This window comes from Urocitellus parryii, chromosome 7, assembly GCF_045843805.1.
Source record: "Urocitellus parryii isolate mUroPar1 chromosome 7, mUroPar1.hap1, whole genome shotgun sequence".
NCBI lineage: Eukaryota > Metazoa > Chordata > Mammalia > Rodentia > Sciuridae > Urocitellus > Urocitellus parryii.
Genome location: NC_135537.1, coordinates 134880394 through 134897996, shown reverse-complemented (window position 1 = coordinate 134897996; position 17603 = coordinate 134880394). Strand labels below are relative to the sequence as shown.

Genomic DNA, 17603 nt, shown 5'->3' with positions numbered 1-17603 from the left:
CCCTTGGAACATGGTTCTGGGCTTCATGGTTCTGAACAACAATAGAGCTAATATTTGGGGGACTTTGATATTTCACCCTAAAAAATAAAGACACTCTTGGGACAATCTCATTCTGCTGGAGTTAGGAATGGGAGAAGCATTCCCCACCTTCTCTGGGGATCAAACAATATCCCCTAATGAGACTGCTCTGGGCGGGTGAGATATTAACACAATACAGAGAGTAAGAGCTTCAGCTTTCAACATCACAGGAAATGTTCTGTTCTCATCAAAGGTGTTTTTCTGGACTCCATTTACTCTCAGTAACATGAAGATCAAAGACAGCAAGGGTCTAAGCTATGTCCAAGTACAGACTTACCCTTCACACTGTTTAATGAAGTCAGTGAGAAGTTGAAAGGCAGATGGCTTCCTGTTTGAAGATTCACCTGGGACAGCGGTAGGTGGATGCATGTCTCTCCCCACACACCCAACCACACTTCCCACAGCAGGTCCAGTGCAGTCCTAGGAATGTGCCTGAGCAGGCCCTGAGAGGGTCACACTGCTGACAGGGCACTGGTGTTCCCTGAACAGCCCCTCCGTGGCAGTGGGGCATCAAAAGGCCCAGCATGGAGAGCACCCCAGGTGGGGGTCCCTCACTTCTCCCCTGGAGCCATGGAATCCTTGAAGACCTCAGCATCCTCTGGCTTAAGGGATCCTGCAAAGTGCTTCAGATGAACTTCCTCGGGCTGTGCATGGTGCCTATCTCGAGTGCTTGCATCCCTTAAAAGGGGAACCAGGGCAAAGTTCCTCCAGTTTCTCCCTGAAACTAAAGAATAAAACATCATTGCTACCTTGCATGCAGCAAGACAAACACACATTCACTTTGTGGCCCTACTAATCTCCAAATAGAAGGAGGTCTGGGCATGCTGGTGCTTCCTGTGGTTCCTGGATCAGTACAGTTTTCTCTTCCCTCAGCTGCTCAAGGAGCCTCGTCCATTTGGACAAGTAAGGACCACATGAGAATCCACCCATGGAGACTCTTCCAGCTTCCATTTATTCCCTGCCACGGTGGGGGAGAGAGGAGGCACCCAAAGAGCAACACGGGGGCTGCCCCATGAGTGGCTCCATACCGGGTCAACTCTACAGTAACGAACACCAACCAAAGGATCGGGATTTAGGGTCCAGGACTCACCAGGGCTTAGAAGATTAGGAACCATGCTGAGGAAAACATGTAACACTGGGCCTCAAATGGGGACCTCAAATATGGTCTGAAATCCCAGGAAGCTCCTGAGGAAGACCCAATTGTAACCCAGATGGCCACGTCTAGCCTCTGATCACCTCAGAGGAATGACAGCCAAGAAGGTAAGTTGTGTGTTTTCTCCTTTCATTTGCTAGAGCCCTGATTAGCCAAGCCCTCTTATTGGCCACTTGGAGTCTCACCTCTCTGGAAAACCAGACTAAACTCACACATCTCAGCCTCAGGCCATGATGCGGGCCCCTGTGCTGGTATCCAACATGGACCACAGCTCAGAGGCATTAGCTGCCAGAGGCTAGTCCCACTGTGACTACTCCAACTGAAGTTTCCAGACCCTCAGGCTGACACTGGCCTGCCGCCCCAGTCTGATCCCAGCACCAACTGCTGATGAAGGATTCTTCAGGGAACCCAGGCATAGAAGCAGGAGGTACATTGTGAGACAGGCCAGGTGCCATGGGGATACCATGGCTTGGTGGTGGGGACACCCAGCCTCAGCACTATCAGCCTAACCCCAGTTCCAGGTCCCTCAGAAGACGAATGGGCCTTCTAATGTTGCTTACCACATTTCTGATGCTAAGACCCTTCACATGTTTCCCTAACTTTTCTACTGGCCTTTCCCTCCTACATTCCCTCACCCCTTCCTATTGCACACACTGTTTGGTGGGGAAAGAATCCTATTATCTGAAATAGTTGGCTATTCTCCTGTTATAAAGTAGGAAGAAAAATCCTCAAGAAATATTCCCTAATTAATTTTAAGTGCAAAATTAAGGAAAATTAACCTCCCCCCATCTCTTCTCCAATTAATACATATGTGTACATCCCTGTCACAGGGTCAATGTCTTTATTAATATCACAGTGAATGTGCAATGTTGTAAACAGCCAACAATGTCATGCAAACACAATAAAAATCATCTGCAAGTTGAAATGCTGCATCTTCTAAAAGATGTGGATTTCATGAAATCAATGAGAGTGATATTAAAAACTGCTCAAATCACATGCAAAACCATCTTCAAATAGCTCCCCAGCAAAATTAGTTCAGCTAACAACTAAAGAAGAGATAATCGTCCTAAGTGTTAGGATGTGACACTGGAAGTCCTTCCAATTAGACTCATAGGAACCTCATAGGACTATAGGAGACCTGTGGGAAAACTGATGAAGCACTTGAGTAGTTTTCCAAAAACAAGCTTTTCTTGAAATAGTTCTCTACTTCCAACTATAATGCAGCATCTTGTACCAGATTAGCCATCCTGCTGTAAACAACTATAAAACTGGGCAAATACATGCTGCAAAGGTGTTTGAGTTCAGACAACAGACAGTGAAAACCTGTGAACCTCAAGAGAAGTGAAATTCACAGGCAAGCACTACCATCGCCATGACTATCTGCTTAGAGACAATTTCCCCATTTACAGTGCAGTGAACGGCAATCCCAGCAGAACATGGAACTACCCCTGAGCTGAGGAGGAAGAAATAGGAGTTTGGGGCAACTGAATCAGGTAGACTCCAGGAGGCAGGCACAGGAGAAGAGGAAGAAGGAGTTATGGGGTGGAAGCTCAGAAGGCTTTCAGGGGGCTGGTTCCCCAAAAGTCCTTGGCTGAGATCTAGGCTGTGCTTGCTCATGAGCCTTACTAGAGAGTGGCAGCTTATGGGGTTGAAAGTGAAGCAGAAGTTGGGCACACACCTTAATCCCAATCATTTGGAAGGCTGAGGCAGGAGGATCATAAGTTTAAGGCCAACCTCAGCAACTTAGCAAGGCTCTGATTCAAAATACAAAATAAAAAGGACTGGAGGTATAGCTCACGGGTAAAGTGCCCTGACTTCAAGGAGGTGGGGGACAGAGAGATATTAAAGGTTGAGCAATCCTGGGGAGATATTGCCTAATACTAGGGGAGCCCAACCAGAGTGGAGAGGTCTCCTTACCTTCCTTTAAACTCTGAGTATCAAGTGAAGACACAAGACAGGTTCCATTTAAAAGTAATGGCCATGATCTAGACTGAGCCTACTCAAGATCCATACTAACAAGCTTTGACAAGATCCTCAGTGGAGACAAATTTCAGAGGTTGAGTCCTACGAGTTCAATGAGCTTAGAATATACTTTGGAATTTTCACAAGAATATACTTTGGGATTTCCACAGATCTGCCATACCAACAAATTAAGCCTATACAAATTCAAGGTGATTCCTTAGTAACTGAACCACTAACTGAATAAAATTCAATATTCTTTAAATGAAGGTAATAGAATCTGGAGTTTGCACAGTATATTATCTACAATGTCCAGTGTATAATTTTTAAATATAAGGTATAAAGAGATGGGGGAGATGAAGAGTGGAGGGGGTGGGGAAGGAAGAGGAAGAAAAAATGTAGCCAGCCCATAGTCAGGAAAAATAGCAGTTAAAAGAAACTTACCCCAAGATAACTCACATATTGGATTTTGCAGACAGAATTTTTAAAGAAGCTACTATAAATATGTTAAAAGAACTAAAGGGAAATATAGTTTTAATGAGGGAATAGCTAGGGAATCTCAGCAGAGAAATGAGAAATATTTTTAAAAAATAGAAATTCTAAAACCAAAAGCCCATTACTTGAAATACGGAATTCACTAGATGACATTAAATGCAATTTGGAGATGGCTATGGAAAGGGACATTAAATGTGAACATGGATCAAAATAAATTATTAAATATGAGAAACAAAGAGGAAAAAATGAGTAATAATAAACAAAGCCTCAGATCTATAGGACAATAGCACATGGTCTAATACACGTCATTGGAGTCCCAAAAAGAAAAGATAAGGAGAGTCAAGCAATGTGTATAGTTTCTCAGATTTAATTAAACATATTGATGTACAGATCAAATAATCTCAGTAAACCCTAATCAGGAAAAAAAGAAAAACAGAGAAAATCATACTTACGTATACCTTAGTAAAACTGCTGAAAACTAAAGATAAAGAAAATAATTTAAAAGCAGTGGGGGGTAGGGAGCGGGAGGGACATACTACATACCCGAGAACACAATCAAATAATGATGACTTCTCCCAGAAGGCAAGGCAAGTGAAGAAACAAAGTGTTGAGATAAAAAAATAAAAATAAAAACCTGTTAACCCAGACTTCCATATCCAGTGAAACAAACCTGAGGATGAAATAGACATTCTCAGGTAAACAAAAGCTGATAGAAAACAAATCTATACTGACAGAAATTAGACAGTTCCCTAGGTTGGGGAAGGTGAAATAGACTACCCAGAAGGTAGTCCTTGAATTTGAAATTGAAGGGACTTCAGGGTGCTTTCTGACATGATGGGAAGGCTCTATATCTGGAGTAGGGTGGTGGTCGACTAAGTGCACATGTACGTTTGTCAAAACTTACAAAACTGTACATTTAAAATGTGCATATTTTAAGCTGGGTGCAGTGGCCCACCTGTATAACTATAACACAAACTTTGTTCTATATAAACTATGTCCACTTCATTTTTAAATAAATGTCCGCAGACCTGAATTTGGTGCTTATTGTGAAGTGCTTACCATCAAACTATTAGATGGCTTTGCTTTCCGGTCATAATTTTCCCCAGGGTTTTTGTTGGTTCGTTCTTTCTTTATTTTTTTTCTCCATGTGTACCATTTTCTTAACCCTGCCACCTGCCCCAGGCTTCTGTGTAAAGGAAGTGTTCCCATGCACCTGTTTGTGTCTTCTAGCCTCACAAAGCTGTGACAGCACACATGGGCTATGAAGAGGAGAGCCAGGAGGCAGGGCATCCCTGACCCACTGACCATTCCAGGGAGTGGAAAGTGACCTGAGCTGCTTCCTCTGGGCACTGGGGACAGTGCCTGGGCCAGGCTGGCACAACCAAATTGCTGGAACACCAAGTGCTCAGCTGCACAGGCATATGCCAGGGCATGTAGGAGCACCCACAGCTGAGTGTGTGTGGATGGCTGACATTTGGGACTGAGATAGGTGGGCTCTCAGGGAGACAGAAAAAGAGACCCTTAGTCGACATACATCCAGATTTAGTTAGAACAACAAAATCCCCCAGTGTATGCTTATGGCAGACCAACCAGAACAAAAAGTATAATGAATTTAAATGTCACCAGAGTCAAAGACCTACACAATATGTCCACAACTGATTTACGGCTAGACTTCTCAATCAATAAGAAACATTCTGAACCCCAATTAGCAAGTGATTCATATGGGATTTGATCTTCAAAGGAGCTTGCCTGAAAATCTGTACATTTTTTCCCAAAAGAATCATATATATCATCAAAGGACTCAACCCTGGACCCATCATCACTCTGCTCTTCTCTGAAAGGCATCTGCCCCTGCCTTTGGTGTGTGGATACATTTGCTGTCCTTAAATAAATCTTTGCTTGTGTCTTCTTCTAACATATTCTGTAATTATTCTCACAGCATAAATCAAGAACTCACCTGGGCTGAGTTCAGATCCTGCAGCCTCCTTGGAGGGACCTCCCTGGGCCTCTGCACAGTGACAGGGCTGTTACAGAGCCCAGGTCCTTTGAGGGGGTAAGAAAGGCCTACAAAGAGTAGGGGACCCACCTGCCCAACATCAGGCCACCAGCAAAGGGCCCCTCCACACACAGCATGGACCTGCATGCCTTACCTCTGCCTGACCTCAGGGAGAAGCTCAGGGTGCGCTTTACACCCTCACAGTTGCCAGGGTCTTCATTGATGATGCCCACATTGGTGTTCCAGGTGGTCCAGTTTACCTCGTCCACCCTGCAGGGGAGGAGAGAGGTCAGGGAGCTGGCTGCCTCAGGGCCATGTGCGGCTTCCGGATCCCAAAAACCCACAGATCTGAATGGAGACACAGCTGGTGGAGAGGGCCTACTTTTTGGATAGCACCCCCTCCCTAACCATACCATGAGGCCCAAGGACTTTAACTATTGGATTCCTGTTCCTGGCCTTCCTCACTAGGTGGTCCCTTCTGGACATTTCACATTTTCTAAGATTTAATGTCTGCATCCCTCTTTGCTAAGATCTGAGGTGGATCTCCTATGCCCACTGCTAAGCTCTGGGGTCACCCTCATACCTACAGCTGGCCTACAACAGGTCCCAAAAGATCCTGAGGCAGCCTCTGTACCCACAACTGGCTCTAGGAGGGCCCCTGGCACCCATGACTGGGTCCTGGAGCTCCACGGCTTTCACTTCTGCCTGGGCATTACCTGAAGCACCATCTGTAGTCATCCTTGCCGTCAGGTGTGTACCCCACCTGCAGCAGCTTGCCTGAGCGGAAGGCCTTCCTCATGCACTTTAGGAAGCTCTTCTCCGTGTCCAGGATGGTGATGGCTCTCTGCAGGAAGACACAAAGTGCAGAGAGGCAGAGGGCTCATCAGGGACCACTCTGACTGCCCATGCTGGATTCCAGGATTCAGCCCCTCCAGAGGCTCTCCCTGTCCCTGATGCCTCCAAGCTGGACCTCAGGGACCTTCTACACTAGGTTTGTCTCCATAGCATGGCAGGTGCACACTCCAGGAAGGGAGCTCAGCCTCCATATCAGGGAGCTGGGATATGGAGTGTCCCAGACCCTTCACTGAGGAGCTCATGAAAGGACAACCTAGGGTGATAGTTAAGAGCAGGACCTCAGAAGCAAGAGCACCTGGTCTGAATCCTTGTTCTGCTACTTACCAGCTGTGTGGCCTGGAACACAGGTGGCTGACATCTCTGTCCCTCAACACCTTCACCCAAAAATGGGATAGTAATAGAATCCACTCCATTGAATGGGAGGATTAAATGAGATCAGGTGAGCAAAACACTTAGAACAGGACCTATCTTTGGGTAAATTCCACTTAATAAGAGTGATCATTTTTTTTTTTTTTTTGCAGTAGTTGGGGAAGAAGGTGTGGACCACAGGGCTCAGACAGGAGCTCTTGGAGCTCTTCCCCATGTGAGCTGCACCCTGAGTCTGATCTCCAGTGTCTGCCCCAGATCAAGTTCCTCTGTGGTGGACACCCCACAGGTTTGAGCACTCCATCTCCTTCCCTCCAGGGCTGCCCCGTCCATGGCCAAACAACATCTATGAACACCCGCTAAGCTAACCCAATGCTGTGCAGCCCATGCTCAGCAGAGAACCCTGTGGGATGGGCATCAGCTAAAGGGTACCGCTGCTCATCCCTGGCCTAGCTGGGCTTTCCACCCCCTCCCCAAATACCACAGGAGCTCATGTGTTCAACTATGTGACAGCCAGCAGACAGCCACAGACACCTCCTAGCAGCACACCCCACTGACACACCTGCAGTTTCCAGATGTTCTTGCTCTCCTGTGCAATCTTGTTCACGGTCTCCCCCATGAGGGCGATGAGCATGTTGAGTAGGAGGATGTAGGTGAGAATCACATAGGCCAACAGCAGGATGATGAAGACAGCCTTGAAGTCGTAGTTCTCCGTGAACTCCAGGTCACCCATGCCGATGGTGAACTTGAACAGCTCCAGGCACGTGGAGTATAGGCTGTTGTAGCTGTCGGGTGGCCTGCAGCCAGGAGCCCGCCACCTATGTGATGTGTACTCAACTGGCTCAGAGTAATTCTTCCCATCCTCGATCAGTGTTACTACCGCTGCAGGCCATGGAGAGAATGGGGAAAACTGGATGGAAGCCAAGTCCCCAGGTGCCCTGACATACAGCCCTTACCCCAGGATGGGTTTGCAGCAGGAATGCTGCTCAGCCATGAAAGACCTGTGTGTGTGGTTTTTTTAAAGTACTCCTTCTTCTAAACTATCAGAAAATTGTCTTAATATACTCCTTTGTTATAATAAGAACTTTATCATTATGTGCTAGAAAAAATGTTAAATGTACAAATCAATGTGTACTTGTGAAACTTATTCTCAGGTTTTGAAGCGTGAGGTAGGTGTGTGTGTATGTGTGTGTGTGTGGATGTGTGTAGGTAGATAGAGAGTGATTTTTAAATTTGGTAAAATTTGGGGGATCTGGGTGAGGAATACAGAGAAGTTATTGGTACTATTCTTAAAACTTGCCATTAAGTCTGAAATAATGATGAAATGAAAAGTTGGAAGAAATGTCACTATAGGCAAACAGCACTTCCTTCCTCAAAAACTACCAAAGCCATCTTATGAATCCCATTTCCAAGTTCTGGGGCTCATTGTGTGTTCTTTGTCCATCCACCCTATGACCCACAGGCACACATCTGTCCATCCCACCCAGCCCCTGGCAGAAGCCTCAGGAAATCAAGGTGAGCTGGAGCCCTCCACCATCCCCCACCAAGCCCATTACCTGTGGAAAACCCGAACAAGAAAACGAGGTAGACAAACATGAACCGACACAGGTCTCTGAGGATCATCTGTGGGAGAGAGCAGATTTATCAGAGGCAAGTCCAGGCCCTGGGAGGAGGCAAGGGAAGGGCCAGGCCCTGGGAGGAGGCCTGGAGCAGAACCAGGGAACATGCAGGAGGCTTAGGCCTCACAGCTCAGGTGTCATAAGAGACTCATCCGCCCTTCCCCCCATGGCTGTTGCTCCAGTCAGGAGAGAGGAGCCTAGGATGCAGAGGGGTCAAGTTTCGGAAGCCCGGCACCCAGGACAGTCCAAACTGCTTGATTCTTCAAGGATGAGCTGGGAGTGAAACTAGCAACGCCTCAGAAGATACCAGGAGGCTGGACAGAGTCTGTGGGACAGTATTTCACCCATATGGTAAATAGGTTCTGAGGAGAAACCACTTGGTTATGGGCACGCACCTTCTCGATCATGACAGCATAGATGCCCATCTGCTGGAAGCCACGGGTGTAGTAGAGCATGTTGGTCCAACCCATTGCCAGGGAGAACACCATGGAAGCCACATACTCCTTGCGGTGGCTGAAGTACAGTACCACGGATCCCAGCATGAACAGGGACTGCACAAAGCTGAGGGTGGAAGAATAGGAAGCTCTGTCTACAAGTAACTGGGAGGCCTGGCACCCCAAGAACAGAAGTCCTCAGGCTCCCTGAAGACTGAGACCACAGGTCATGGTAGGAGCTAAGGCAGGCTGTCCTGCTTCCTTTAATCCATGTATTCTCAGGGGGGGCAATATCACCACCCCTAAGGGGCAAAATTGATTGGGAGTGGAGGGTCTTATCATGTATAAAGCACGGGTATAAAGTAGTACATATTTTCCTTGATTTGTGATGGGGTTGCACCCTGAAAAACTTGTCATAAATTGAAAATGCATCGAATATGTCTAACCTACTGAACATCATAGTTCAGCAACACAGCACACTGAAGAGTCATGGTGGTTTCCTTTTGTAATTATGGGTTTGACAGGAAGCTGAAGCTCCCTGTCACTGCCCAGCATCATGACAGAGTATCATATGGCATATGGATAGCACAGGAAAAGATTCAAATTAAAATTTTAAATCACAGCTGGATGAGGTGATGCACACCTAAAATCCCAGCTGTTCAGGAGGCTGAGACAGGAGGATCTCGAGTTCAAAGCCAGCCTCAGCAACTTAGCAAGGCCCTAAGCAACTCAGCAAGACCCTTCTCTAAATAAAAAGAACAACAAAAAAAAGGCAAAAAAAAAGGGCAGGGGATGTGGCTCAGTGGTTAAGCACCCCTGGGTCCAATCCCCCATACTAAAAAAAAATAACAATAATAAAAATAAAGCACAGTTTCTGCTCAATGCATATGATTTGCATACCATCATAATGTCAAAAAAATTTTAAGTTGAATCACTACAAGTTGTGGACCATACATACATAAACAGACACATAATTGTGGTGTTAAAATTTCATGTGGGGGGTGGGTACTTAGTTATGAAAAATGTCTTCAAAATATGTCTTCAATAATGGAAAAAAGCTGAGAAACACTGCTTTAGCACAACAACCTTCCTGCTTAGTCTCCAAGAACAAGAACCTCATGGGACAACTGATAACCTAAAAGCCTAAAGCCTATGAGGAGGGACAGGCCATGCTCTCCTGAAAACCCATAGCAGGATTTCTGGCCACACCCTCAGACTCAGCAACAGAGCCAGAGAAAATGTCCCTCAGGTCCTTAGTCCAGTGGACAAGGTGGAAGACATCTAGGTGATCCTGACATGTCTGTTCTGTGGTCCCTTCTTTCTTATTTATCCTGGGTCTCCTTGTTCCTCATGACCTCCTCCACGAAGTCCTCCTGATTGCACTTACACAAAAGACCACAAGGACAGCCTCACCTCCCATGTGTGTGAGAGAACCCAGCAAAAAGTCTCAACTGTGCTGAGGTGGGTCTGCTGAAAACTGACATCCACAAAGAGGTTCATTAAGTGGAATCTATCTTCTAGTTCAACTGCGAAGAAAAAACATTCCTCAGCATTTACAGAGCCCTGGGCCAAATGAGAACTGATGCCAGAGGAAATAGGTAAAGGATTGTCTCTGATGACAAATGGTTTTCCCACATATGGATATGAGGAGCTAGAGAATCGTGGACAAATGGAAAGTGACTTAGCAGACCCAAGAACCCAAATACAAAGCCAGACATGAGAAAATCTGAGGAACAACACTTTTAACCTTCAAAAGGAGTTTCAAAAGGCTTAGAAATCCCCAGAGGGGGTTAAAAGGGCCCAAAAATAAGACTGGAGGCCTAAGAAAATAAAACAAAGGGTCTTTGGACCCCAGTTCACCTAGCACCATTGAAAGCATTGATATGTTACCAAAACCAGGGATATTGTGAATTATACACAATATAGGTAACAGAAAGCCCTTTTTCTCCACTCAGCTCTTGGGAAGCTGGCAGCCAGACTTCTTCCTTCCAGGTCAAAGATTGAAAAAAAAAATGTCCTATGTGAAATTTGACAAAACCAAGAAGAAAAACCTAAATAGACTGACTTGTTATTCTCCAATAAATGGTTTGTCTGGATCAGCTGGCTGTGAAGCTCAGAACTGATACTCTCATCCAACATTAATAACTTTCAACCATGGAGGGGGTGGGGATCTCTTGAAAATCAAAAGATCAGTAGAGGTAAGAGACCAGGGGGTAAGAGGCAGTGAGAAAGGGGAGAAGTGCTGGAGAATGATATGGGCCAAATTATATTGTTACATTGTGTGCATGTACCAATATATAGTAACAAATCCCATCGTTCTGTACAACTACAATGCACCAATAAAAAATGTGGAAAGAGAAAAAATAGATTTAACTTTTTTGAAAAAGAGACTGCAACTACCTTTCAATTCTCCACTCTTAGTTATAAGCAGATGTCATGAATTTCCAGATGTTCTGAGGACAATCTCTAATATAAAGAGAGAAAAAAAACCCAAGCAAACAAATGGAAAATAACTTTGAGTAAATAAAAACTATAAAAAAAGAAGAAAATTTTCTAAAACAATTTGTTTAATAGCCTCAGAGAAACAAAGAAGATATCACATCCATCAAAGAACAGAGTGCTATAAATAAGGAATGAACAGAATTTTTAAAAGACCACTTAGAAATTTAAAACATGATATAAAAAATGATAAACACATTAGAAATATTGGAAATTAAAGTTAATTTGGATCTTCCAGGAAGTGGAGACAAATATAAAGAGAATGCAAAATTAAGAAAATTTAAGAAACCTAATTCAGAGATAGTTCAGGAGATTCAAAATATAAATCATAGGAATTCCAGAAGAGAGACCCAGAAATAATTCAAGATAATACCCCCAAGCAAGAAGACATAAATTTCCAGATTGAAAGATCCCAGTAAATTCTAAAAATACTAGATTAAAAATCAACACATCTGGGGTTGGGGATATAGCTCAGTTGGGAGAGTGCTTGCCTCACATGCACAAGGCCCTGGTTTCTATCCCCTGCACCACCCCCACACTCAAAATCAACCCATCTGTGCCAACATTAGTTGAATATAAATTTATAATCAGTAAAAAAAAAAAAAGAAGAGTTTGGCACCGTTGTCAAATGCTATAGAAAAATAAGGTAAATTAGAATTGGGGATTTGACAATTAAGTAGCAAGTGAATTTAGATCGATTTCAGGTAAGCATGGCCGATATGAAATTGAGGAATGAGGCAAGGAGGTTGTAGCTTTAGAGTTGTAGAAACCCCAGTGTTGTATTACATATTTTGGGGGTTTTGTCCATGATTCCTGGCTCATTAACTCCTTCCAAAAGTAGGTCATAAAAATCCTTATCTTCCCCTGCTTTTCTATCTTAGATCTGGTCGTAAAGAAATTCTCCAACCTACCTTTCTCTGATAAACATTCCAGATGACTCCTGTGCCATATCCTGGAGAGAGGCCAAGAAGAATTTGAAAAGGCCCTTGCTGGCTTTCCCCACCTAATCTATTAGCAGTAGCAATCATGCCTATATAGTGAGGTCTCCCCAACCACCACTACCAAAAAAAGGAAGAAAAACTAAAAGATAGGGTTCTGAGTGCATCCATGAAGCTGAACACGTGGAAGCTTGCAAGAGGGCTGAGGAGAGTTCATCCATATGATGGGAAGGTGGTGCACCCCAACTCCAAAGAGATGAGAGCTCCCAGGCTCAGCCTGTGCATGGGACCCTTTCAGACCTTGCCCTGTGTATCGCCATCTGGCTTGCTTATTTGTATCCTTAAAAGTATCCTTTATAATACACCATTAAGTATTTAAAAAATCAACCCATCTAAAAATACATCATTGAGTTTTAGAACAGTAGGAACTAAAAGAAGATGCAATCGATTTACAAAGAAAAAAAGCAAAAACATCTTAATAGAAGATCCAGAATGAGAATGGTTTCATCTATAATACTGGAAGCTTAGAAAACAATGGAGAAATATCTTTGAGTTTTAAAGAATTTTATACCAATCAGATTATCGATCAACTGTGGTGATATAATGCAGACATGCAAGATTTAAAAGAAATTTTTCTCCTTTCTTGTTCACCACATGACTTCTCTCCTTGGTTCAAGATGTCCTCTCCTAAAACAAGGGAATAAACCATGAAAGAGGGAAACATAGGGTTTGGAAAATAAGAGAGACAATTTAGGAGAGAAATGAAAGGGCTCTCTCTAAGGTGACAATGAGAGAATGGGAATGATGTGACCTGAGACTCAGGCACATTGAGTGCTGCCATCTCTGTGTGTCCTCTACCATTATACCACCTTTTCTTTTTCTTTCTTTCTTTCTTTCTTTTTTTTTTTTTTCCTTTTTTGTACTAGGGATTGAACCCAGTACAAAATCATGCAGGGGTGATTTACCACTAAGCTACAACTGCCGTCCTTTTTATTTATTTATTTATTTTTGACAATGAGAAAGGCTTTGTTTATTCATATGCATTCCCTCATCAATTCATAACTCCTGCCTTTTAAACTTCAAATAATACAAATATAATGTTATTTCTTTTGGTTACAGATAATTCCTAAGACATTAGGAAAACTTCTTATAGGAATTTTACCAGGGAAATGTCAGTGACTGAAACAGGAAGGCTGGGAAAAGCTTAATTTATATTTCACATACCACTCCATCATAGATGCCCTCGCAAATACAAACTATTTACATATATATCTAGCAGCAGTATCTAATATAATGTAAATTAATGTAAAATATCATTGAATTTATCCTCCATGCAGACATTCCCAAATTAACACACATTTAAAAAATATCTACCAATATGCATAATATTGAAAAGTGATTCTGATAATGTGATTTATGGGACTGACTTTGAGGAAAATCGTACCAAGAGTCTTTTGGAGGTATGGGAAGAACACACACACATATACACACACAGAGACTGAACAAGTGAAAAAGAAGATCACTTTAGAAGAAGCAGAAAAAAGAAGAAAGATTATGAAATATAGTGAAGCTCAATCATAAAGAATATTTACAGAGGCATAAAAATACAAACACTAATTACAACAAATAAAAAATTAAAACAAAAAACTCTTCTATAACCACATTGGAAGAATGGAAGAGGAAGAAAAATTTTTTATCATTTTTTCTGGGAAGAAAAATGATAAATTCTTGTTGTGGCACTGACAGGTGTGAATGGTAGGAACACACGAGATTCAGGGAATAATTCTATAAAATGGGCCCATGGTACTGAGCCCCACATGCTTTCTTTTCCAAGATGCAATGTACCTGCAGCCCTGCCTGGCCTCGGTAGACAGGCTATGTCACAGTCTGCAGGAGAAACGCAGGCTCAAAATAATGTTGATAAGAGGAATCCAAGTTACCTCGAAGGAGGAGGCTTTCGTGACCAGATCCTGAAACTCTGGAAGATAAAAATAGTTTCTCCTAGCCATAAAACCTGTAAGAATGTATCACTAGGAATCCAATTAGAACCATGGGCCAAGGTGATCTAGAGTTGCCATGACAGTGGATACTTGAAAGTCTGATGTCACCCTGCTGTCAGTCAAAAGTCAAAAGGTGGTCCTGAGCAGGACTCTCTGGAAACTTCTCTAAGATTCCCAGTAAAACTGAAGGGCAAATGAAGAACATTGTCCCTTTCCTCTCTGAGACAACCCACTCTCTGCCTTGAGACTGTTCCTTTTTCCTTCTCCTACCCCTTCAATAAACTCACTCCTGCTACTCTGAGTGACATGTCTGAAATCTTTCTGACTTGATTGCAAGAATCAGGTTTTGAAGAGGGGTCCTTGAGCTGCCTCCATTTCTTGGAAGGCCCCAGCTCCGTAACATCCTCATCTACTAGCTGTGTAAATGCCAGAAGAAGGAGCCAAAAGAATGGAAAGTGCTTAGGGAAGGAGGATTACAGAGAACAAAAATTAGAACGAGAAATTCCTATATTAGATTATAAGCTTTTTGTACTAGTTTTTACCTATATTCAAGAGACGATTTGATAAAATAAAAATGTTATACATATATATGTAATATATATTATATACACAAAATATTACACATTTATGTATATATATATATACACACACACACACACACACACACACACACATATATATATACACACAATGTGTGTAAACACACATACATTTATGTATTTTTTAACATAATCCCAATGGGTCTTTCTAGGAATAGGTTCTTGAGTTTACTGTCATAACCCTACATAGGAGAACATTACTCCTCTTAAGCAAATCAGTATTGTGCTAACCCTATAGACCTTGAATTTGCCCTTTGGGGCTAAAAAATAAGTATCTCAAGATTAGTGGGAAATAACAGAGTTTATGACCCCCTAAGTACAAGCTAACTTACATAGGATTAGAAACCACCTCCTTGCTCTTGCCAGCTGTGAAGTCAGAGGCCCCAGGAATGAGAGCAATTTGGGAATGGGAAGAAAGGCTGGGAGCTGAGATCCCGGGAGATGGGACCCTCCCTGTCCAAAAGGCGCCCACCCCCAACCCCACCCCCACCCCCCACCCCCGCCCCGTGCATGCTGCTGTGTGGAGATTCTAGCTTATTTTATGAAGGAAAGTGGTTCCCTGGGACATCTACATTGTTTTATAGCTGCCTTTGTTTATCCATCTCTTCCTAAAGCAGTGACTCTCAATAGGAACAATTCTGGCATGTACATCCCATACCAAATGAAGGGCCTTTGGAAATATCCGCAGGCATTTTTGGTTGTCAAGGCTGGAGGATGGGGGAAGCTACTGGCTTCTAGTGGGTAGAAGCCAGTGATACTGTTCTGCAAGGCACAGGACAGCCCATTCCCCACCACAACTGAGAATTATCTGGTCCAAAATGTCAATAGAGTCAAGTTAAGAAGATCTGCCTAAAAGATGTGATATTCCTTGAAGGCAGGAACCATATCTATTTCATCTCAGTCTTCCAGTGCTAACCCAGTGAATGGCAGAGGAAAGGACAAATGGTTGGAAAAGTGAACAGGCACATCTAACTTAGACTCTGTCATATGAGCCTATGACACTGTCAGTCAATCTCAGTAACTGGTACTTATCTGGCACGGAAGGAAAACTCTCAGTACTCATTCATCCCACAAATATCTACCAAGTGCCTTTCATAATTGTACAACATGTTTAGCAAGGCCCTACCTCTATGCCAGGCCAGGTGCAAGAAAGAGGATGAGTGAGAATGGACTTCTGTCACCTCAGGGACAAAAGAGGTATAAGAGTCAAAGTGTCACTTACAAAAGCATCTCACTGTAGCTATCCACAAATAAGGTCTTCATAGATGGCCGCCTCTGCAGGAAATATTGAATCTGAAAGTGAGAAGACAGAGCAAGGTCCCAGGAAATGTTAGATGTGACTCAATGAGGAGCCCCCAGAATGCTTCCTAAATGCATCATAATGAGACACTGGAGTGTGTTAAAACAGAGATTATGAAGAGTGGAACAGCATGGCTCAGGCTACTGGGGTGACATTATGTGACTTGGAGTGATTTGTTTTAAAAATATAGAGTGGAATTACAACTATACCTAGAAGTAAATTCAGGAAGGAAAAAAATCACTAAAATGATATCAATCACTGGGATTTAAAGGAGAGACTAGGAAATTTTTTTTTCTAATTGCTTTTTTTCTCACTTTTCTTTAAATAAACATTATAGTTAAACTGTTCTATCCTGCCTCCAGTGCACTTTAATCACCAGATTAGCCACTGGGGCTGGGAGGTCCCCATGAGGACACACACACACTTCCACCTCCTCCCACAGATTAACCCTCTGTTTGTCATGCTCACGCTCAACAGCTGCACCTGCTGCTGTGGCTTTATACTTTATTATAATACATACTCTGTGAGAAAAGAGAGAGTGTTGTTTCTTCGAAGACAAAGTCCAGTGATTTGTAAACACTCCATAACAGTGCCTCACCAATAAAGCAAAATTTTTTAAAAGTAGATATAGCTTAGACCAAAAAGACTAGAAGTCAAAAATTATAATCTCAAATTCTGCATTCAGATCTCTTGGTATGCATATAAGCTCCTCTCTATTATGAAAACATAAATGATATTTTCATTATAGGTTTGGCTTTTGCAGGCACGGTGACATAAAATTCCAAACCATGGACCTGCATCCAAAGAAAAGCCTGCTGCTATGTGAGAATGGCCAAGAAATATGCTTGCATGAGTTTGCAATTAAAATAAAATACTTCTGATATATGAGTAAGTTCCCTTCATTGTTCTGAGCTTTAACAGACTGTTTGATGAGTTAGACTATCAGTTATGATCCTATTACTTAAAACATTTCCACCCTATACATGTAATTAAATATTATATTCAAGCTGGGTGTGGTGGCACATGTCTATAATCCCAGCGAGTAAAGAGACTGAGGTAGGATGATTGTAAATTTAAGGATAGCCTCAGCAATTCAGCAAGGCTCAAAACAACTTAGCAAGACCTTGTCTCAGAATAAAAATGATGAGGCTCAGCCCCTGAGTTAAATCCCCAATATATATTACATTCAGTGGGAGGCTGGCCAACGAGAACCACTACTGTCTATCTCAACAGTGACTGCCCTGGGCCAGTGGGGACAGGCAATCCCTGAACCTAATCATCAATGCCTGAAGGAACCTCAGCTTCATATGCA

At 43.1% G+C, this 17603-nt stretch overlaps 1 protein-coding gene across 1 annotated transcript in view; it reads right to left on the bottom strand.

The window, feature by feature from the left end:
• Positions 1 to 289: 289 nt before the first annotated feature.
• The window catches only part of Trpv1 (transient receptor potential cation channel subfamily V member 1), a 30014-nt gene continuing 12700 nt past the window's right edge, over positions 290 to 17603 (bottom strand). The window contains exons 11-17 of the mRNA XM_026393948.2: positions 16214 to 16284; positions 8917 to 9082; positions 8459 to 8525; positions 7465 to 7784; positions 6398 to 6525; positions 5836 to 5951; positions 290 to 802 (exon numbers count right to left, since the gene is read on the bottom strand). Coding sequence (XP_026249733.1) covers positions 630 to 802; positions 5836 to 5951; positions 6398 to 6525; positions 7465 to 7784; positions 8459 to 8525; positions 8917 to 9082; positions 16214 to 16284 — 1041 coding nt within the window. The 3' untranslated portion in view covers positions 290 to 629. The remainder of the gene's footprint in view (positions 803 to 5835; positions 5952 to 6397; positions 6526 to 7464; positions 7785 to 8458; positions 8526 to 8916; positions 9083 to 16213; positions 16285 to 17603) is intronic.